The sequence below is a fragment of the Daktulosphaira vitifoliae genome, unplaced genomic scaffold (genome assembly GCF_025091365.1).
Source record: "Daktulosphaira vitifoliae isolate Bord-2020 unplaced genomic scaffold, ASM2509136v1 Scaffold_4, whole genome shotgun sequence".
Classification (NCBI taxonomy): Eukaryota; Metazoa; Arthropoda; class Insecta; order Hemiptera; family Phylloxeridae; genus Daktulosphaira; species Daktulosphaira vitifoliae.
Window position 1 is genome coordinate 4707121 of NW_026099575.1, and position 7702 is coordinate 4714822.

The following is a 7702-nucleotide window of genomic DNA, read 5'->3' on the forward strand; positions in this document are numbered from 1 at the left end:
TTGTTTGGTTTCCAATAGAAAGCGCTAGAAGACAGTTTACTTGAATGACAGCATTGTAATAGATATTTAGCACTTATGATTTTATTTTATTTATATTTTTATATTGATGATTTTTCTAATAAATCACATTATTATGGGAGATGATAGATATAAAACACCAATACAAATATGAAACATTCACTCAAATTAGTAGAATAATAGATTGCGCATAGGTCTATTCAAGTTTACTTGACTAGCCAATGACAAGGATTTTGCAATTAAAATATAAACATTAAGTCTCCCCATCATAAAACGGGCCTATAAAAGAGCGATTTTTAGCTCATTTAGTCACCTTATTTTTTTCTAAAAATCTGGTCATGAAGCGTCTCTGCACCAGACTGTTTCGCGTTTGTGCTCTCTCGGACTTAGAAACCTTTTCACACTTGGTGTTTTTTTATCTAACTCTCTTATAAGTAATGTAATAAAAACAATAATAACTTAAACTTTTTATTTTATTTATTATTTTTTTTTTTTCAATTATTATGAATTATTAAGACAATTAATTTTTTATTTTGTATTTTGTGAGTTGTTCCAATTAAGAATTTTTTTTAATTCTTCAATTGGAGTGTCTATTTAATAAGTCCATTTCGAAAATCTACCTTAGCACATCTAGCGGTTGAAACTGTTGTAATACAATAGTTTGTGACGTGTCACTAAGGAGATCGTAGAATGTATTTTAAATTTGAATAAATACGTGTTTGATTGATTGCACAAGATACTGATGGTTTGTTGAGATCATTACCCTAGCACATCTAGCGGTTGAAATTATTGGTAAAACAATAGTTTGTGACGTGTCACTAGGGATTGATTCTCATATTCCATTACGTTCTTTTCGGCAAGCAGTTTTTGACTCTGTAAGGTCCGTGCATCGACGAGTATAATCTTCGATGGTGTAGCCAGCCTGTCTCTAACTCTGTCGACTCTCATATCAAATACACAATTTCATAAAATATTGATAGTTTGTTGAAGTCATTACCCTAGCACATCTAGCGGTTAAAACTATTCGTAAAACAATAGTTTATAACGTGTCACTAGGGATTGGTTCTCATAATCTATCTGGTTATTTAAATATTCATTTTAAAATATAAAGTAACACATATACTCAGACACCAAGNTTTAAAATATAAAGTAACACGTATACTCAGACACCAAGTATAGAAAGGAATTACAGTAAAGTAATATTTCAAGTTTAATAATTTGCAAAATTTTACAAAATAAATAAGTAGATAAAAGTCAGTGCTCTCTTTTTATTTATATTCTTTTTACAACAAACGATCGAGCTAGCTGGACACAAGGTAAGAAATTACATTTCTAAAGTTTTAAGTTATAAAAATTAGAAAATAAACTTGAGGTAAATCAAGAATAACTTTTGTCAAGCAAATAACAGATAATAAAAAAAGGGAAATATTATTAATAGCTACTTAGTCACCATTCAGGACGCAACAGCTTGCGTTCAACATAAATATTTAATTTATATTTAATACCTATATAAAAAAAAAAACAATTTAGCCATTAAGGCTTGGCGCCCAACAACTGGACAGTTGCAATTTATGTAAACACACACAGTTTATTATTTCTGTAACACAACCACTAAATATTAAGAGTCGTAAAATTCTTCTCCTTAATCGTTGCACGTTTTATTGTGCGTCATACAGAAGTAATTTACTTGCGATCTATATTTTACGACAAAATATGAGTGGTCATTATATCATAACAAAGAGTTTATGATTATGTGCCATATGCTTTTATTTTCATTTTGTAACTAAACGAATTTCAAAACTCCGGTTGAAATAATATTTATACTCATATTCAATTTAATTATCCTCTCATTGTTTTTCATGTCAAAAAAAAATTATTTCTTGCATTTCACCATCCCAATATACAAAACATTGACGCGGTCGCACTGCACTTCCGGCTTTACCGCTGGATGGCGACTGCGACACAGCTACCTCTCCTCGTCCGACAGGTCGCGCGACGCCGTGTAACCGCGGGTGAGGAGAACCGGTCCAGGCCGCCGGTCACTAACAAGAATAATATTATAACATTAACATTTTGGCTATTGTCTACTTCCTTTGGAAACTGATTTTGTTTTTTATATAATCTTACGGATATAGCAATTGTAAAATATATTTTCACTGATATTTAATTACGGTGTTGTTTATTTATTCAACATAATTACCACCCGAAACACAACAACATTAACCTACTTAACACTTTTTTTTATGACAAAATATAAAATTTATATATTTATAAATATATATATTTATAAAATATGTTATATTTAATATAACATACATTCAATTATTGCCAATTAGTTTAACTCTAAATACATTTTTCACCACTCTTTTTTTTATGACAGCATGCAAGTTTCATATCAGTTTTTCTTGAATTGTGAAAAAAGAGGTTTTTTGAGTTACAACAATTTAGATCTAGGGGTGCGATATATAAGTGTCAGTATTTCCGGAACACTTTCAAAAATTAAATTGAAAAAGTTCTACTTTCTATATGCATTTTTAAGTTTTGAACCCACCCTGTATTAAGCGAAATGGTCCGATTTAAAAAAAAAGTATGACAAATGAAAGAAGTATATAAATACTATTTTTCTGAAAAAAATTATTATGATCAATACATTTTTTAAAAAGTTATAGCATTTTAAAAATAAAAATGTAAAATATAAAATCGAGAATTTTAACACAAAAATAGCATATGGTAGCCATTTTCGCCGTGAAGACAAAATAAAGTCTGATATTTTTTTTTTTCCATAATAAAGTATATTACATTAGCTTTAATTTAATATATATATATATAAGTGTCAGTATATCCGGAACACTTTTAAAAGTAAAGTTGAAAAAGTTCTACTTTCTATATGCATTTTTCAGATTTGAACCCCCCCCCGTATATAAGAAAATAGTCTGATTAAAAAAAAAAGTATATCGAATGAATGATGCATGTAAATGCAGCGTTGATGGCGTCGGTGCGTGGGTTCGGATCGGTTCGTGGACGTTGCGTATGACACGCGGTGTTGGTCAGTCAATTATTCATAGTACGGTGACGACTGATAAAGGTGGCACGAGTCGCGGGGCATCGTGTATAACGAAGCGACGCGGGCCTTGTCATGTTTTAAGCTTATTATAAAAATTATTGTTAACTTTTTAATTCAATCTGCTTTAAAAGCGAGTTTTTTTAGTTTTTTTAAACTATATTTTCAGTGTTGAGAAGGAACTGGTTCCAAAAGGAACGGATTCCTGGAACGAGTTCTTTTTGAAGGAACGATGCTAGGAACTGCTTCCTTTTAAAATAAAGGAACGAGGAAAATGAACAAATTCCATTTTTTAAGGAACGTGAACGGAAATTACAGTTCCTAAAAATTTTTATAAACATGTTTTAGTGTAGTTTTCTTCGTATCTAGACATTAAAATATTAAGGTATTTTTAGTTGACTTTTGACAATGGAAGTCCCCTATATACCCAGCCGAGATCGTAGGCTGTTTAAATGAATCAATTGACTATAAATAGAGTTATTATCACATGTAGGTATACAGTAAATATTTAATATATGTTTACCAGTAGAGAAAAATACAACTTCAAGTTCTCGTATTGAAGAGTTAGAATTATTCTTAAAATGCCAGTCGAAAGACTTGACTGTGTTACTATTGTACCCTGCAATATTAAAAGTATTTTTAGAATTTAACACACCCCTTCCATCTAGTGCTCCTGTTGAGCGACTGTTTTCGACAGGTTTCAATGTGATGACACAAAAACGCCATAAATTGAGTGATTCACTTTTTGAAAAATTAGTTCTATTAAAACAAAACAAATTTGGTATATAAAATGAAAATTTTGTTTTGTTTTAATAGGACTAATAATTCTCAAATTTGTAATTAATGAGTGTGTTAAATACTAAAAATACTTTTAATATAATACTATTAAATAGTAAAACTGTAAATAAATAGTTGTAAATAGTTGTTAACTATACAAATTTTTTACAGTTAACAGCTATAAGTCTAATAATAAGAAATATGCATTATTACAATGTTATAATATTTAAAACTACATCTGTAATGTGTACCATTTTAATTATTATAGTAGTTATTTATATTATGATTTAAAAGATCAGTAGTACAGTTATACATTTTTATTACAGAATGATGTCACATTGTTTTTGTGTAGTTACTAGTTATAAAACATTATTAAACATATTTATTTATGCCTTTTGATTTAAATATGCCATATAATCTAATAATTCATAATAAAAATAAAAACAATTTTTTAAATAACTTGGTTACATAAAAGGAACGAAGAGTGGAACGAGTTCTTATTTTGGAGGAACTGGATCTGGAACAAGGTCCTTCTTAATATAAAGAACTAGGATTTGGAACGAGTTCATCTTTTAGAAAATGAACGGGGAACGGAACGAGTTCCATTTAAAAAGGAACTTTCCCAACACTGTATATTTTTACAACATAGGGCTATATTTGAAATATGTTTTATGTTACTTTTCGCAGTTACAAAATATATTTTAAAAATTTAATTTTTTATTAAAATTGTTTAAAGAAATATTTTGATACTAAAAACTTCTATTTTAATTCAGTAGTTACGTTTATACGTCATGAAGTTTGTTATTATTATTTTTTTTTATAGTATCAAACGCTAGTCCTTAGTACACCCAAAGAAAAACCTCAATCAATTTTGATAGAGAAATTTTATCAAGGGTTTATGATAATGTTTTATTAATACGAACAAAATGATTATTCTTATAAATAATTATTGTTCAAGACAAGAAAAAAAATTATCAAATTGATAAATAATAATTTATCAAATTTGGAGTCTTTGTCAATATGAAAATATGTTTTTATAAATATGACACAGGTTTAATTATTGTTGTGAAAAATATTTTATCATTGCAACAAAAAAATTGTAGATTTTTAGAATAAGTTGTTATTTGAAAAAATAAAATGGCTGATGTTATTTTTAAATGATTTTATAATAATCGTATATTTTTTTATAATGACAGTAATATTTAAAAATTTGTTTTCATTAGAAATTTCCTATAATATTTTTGGTAATAGATCTGCCACTCGGAGAGTGNATCCTATAATAGATCTGCCACTCGGAGAGTGTATTGAATACATATGGTATGTCTAGACCATGACGCGCGTGCAGATTTGTACAACGCCTNATGGTAATAGATCTGCCACTCGGAGAGTGTATTGAATACATATGGTATGTCTAGACCATGACGCGCGTGCAGATTTGTACAACGCCTAACCGCGCTTTAAAACAATCACGCGTTTCAAGCAAAACTTTTCGCGCTTGTTTTTCTTTTTTTTCTAATAGACAAATGTTATATTCCTGGAACATTTTCAAGGGATACACTCCGCGGACAAACATCGGCCATTCACATTTTTTTTTTAATGTCGAGTGCACATCTTGTCACCGTGTTACTAGTAAGTACAACTTTTTTTTTAATAAATACATAATTTTTATTATAAATAGAAGTACAAATAATTTAAAATGATTTGTTTTATTTGCAAAAGTAATATTAATGAACTTTCTTCTTTGGTCACTCATTTCAAAGTCATTCATAATTTAAAGTCATATAGTACCTACGAATGTTTTGAAAATGAATGTTTTCAAACTTTTAATAATTTATCCACATTTAAAAGGCATATTCTTAATAAACACACCCAATTAAAATCTTTTTTTTCAAATAAAAGTAAAAATACTGCAGCTTTCATAGAACTTTCTACTTCGGAAACACAAATAAACAATTCATTTATAACACATGAAGTCTTAAATANGCAAATAAACAATTCATTTATAACACAAGTCTTAAATAATAAAAAAGGCAATAATTTAGATTTAAATTAATGTATTAATGCTTTTTATAAATCATCAGTTTTATTTGTTATGAATTTGCATGCAAATAATAATTTTACTTTTAAAGATATTACTACTATACAAAAGCTTTTAAAAGATTTAATTTTTGAACCTTTGGCTGATATGCATAAAAAAGTTGTTCAAACCGAAATTGATGAACCATTAATAAAAGCTAAGTTTTTTCGTATTAATTCAGTTATAAAAGATCCTTTTTGTCATTGTTATAATGATCATTTATTAACTTCATGGCTAAAACAAAATGATTATTTGGAAAATTTAACACAGTTTACTATAAATAATGAAATAAACATAGTACAAGTAAATGGCACAGCAGTATATAATGAAGAGCACACTAGAGCAGTTTTACTGCCTTTANGCAGTATATACTAGTGTGCTCTTCATTATATAATGAAGAGCACACTAGAGCAGTTTTACTGCCTTTAAGGTTTCAATTTAAAAAATTTTTTGAACATGGTAATAATTATAAAAAAATGTTGAATAATATGAATGATTTAAAAACAAATAATACAGATAAAATATCAAATTTTATACAAGGTAAACTTTGGAAACAAAAAATTGTACCATATGAAGGAAAAATTGTTTTTCCTTTTTTTTTATATGTTGATGATCTGGAAATTAATAATCCTCTGGGCTCTCATTCTAAATTTCAATCAATTGCTGCAATTTATTATAATTTTCCGCTTCATAATAATAATTCTATGCTGTCTAACATATTTTTAGCATCTTTAGTTAAATCAGTTGATTTTAAAATGTTTGGCAATGATAAATGTTTAACTAATTTAGTTAATGAAATTAATTATCTTGAAAAAGATGGAATAACTATAACAACAGACGATGGACAGTGGAAAATATATTTCATTCTTGGTTTAGTTTTAGGAGATAATCTTGGTGTCAACAGCATTTTAGAATTTAGTAAATCTTTTTCAGCCAAATTTTTTTGTCGTTTGTGTAAAGCACATAAAGAACTTACTAAAGTTATGTCTATTGAAAACTCATCATTACTTAGAACTGTTGATAATTATGAAATAGACACAGCCAGTTTAAATTTTAAAGAATCTGGTATTTACAAAGAGTCCATTCTTAACAAAATTAATAGTTTTCATGTAATTAATAACCTCTGTGTAGATATTATGCATGATATTTTTGAAGGGGTGTGTCATTATAATATNTATGATATTATTGAAGGGGTGTGTCATTATAATATGTGTCATATACTCAAATATCTAACCATTACAGTTCAATTATTTACTTTGGATAAACTAAACAATAGGAAAGATATATTCAATTATGGTAGTTTAGAAGCTGGTAATATTTCACCACCTATTCTTTCAACACATNGACTTCTCGTGGGAACTATATGGATAAAAACATAGAAAAACCACAAAACAACGAACTTGTGACGATCAGGGATCCTACGGACAACCCGTCGGAACAAGAGCGTGAACTAGCGATTCTTCGCAAAAGAATCGCTGTACTAGAAGGTCTCAATGCCAACAACGGGACTCTTGGTGAACCGTCTACTAGCAAAGAGACAGCAACGTCAACTAATGCAGACCAGGAGTCGCAAGATCAACTGGGAGCAGTAGCTGACAAAATCGAGGATCTAAAACGTAGACCTTCGGACAATAGAATTCAATTCACTCAGATAAACCTGTATCACAGTAAGGGGGCCAGTAGCGTGTTACTAAGGACCCTAACTGAGAGGCATACAACACCCTTACAAATAGCACTTATTCAGGAACCATGGATAAATGGGGACCAGA

At 28.8% G+C, this 7702-nt stretch overlaps 1 protein-coding gene across 1 annotated transcript in view; it reads left to right on the forward strand.

The window, feature by feature from the left end:
• The first annotated feature begins 5224 nt into the window (after nucleotides 1–5224).
• Nucleotides 5225–7702, forward strand: part of LOC126903946 (uncharacterized) — a 7167-nt gene continuing 4689 nt past the window's right edge. Inside the window, exons 1-4 of the mRNA XM_050682534.1 lie at nucleotides 5225–5867; nucleotides 5925–6236; nucleotides 6299–7244; nucleotides 7313–7521. Coding sequence (XP_050538491.1) covers nucleotides 5553–5867; nucleotides 5925–6236; nucleotides 6299–7244; nucleotides 7313–7521 — 1782 coding nt within the window. The 5' untranslated portion in view covers nucleotides 5225–5552. The remainder of the gene's footprint in view (nucleotides 5868–5924; nucleotides 6237–6298; nucleotides 7245–7312; nucleotides 7522–7702) is intronic.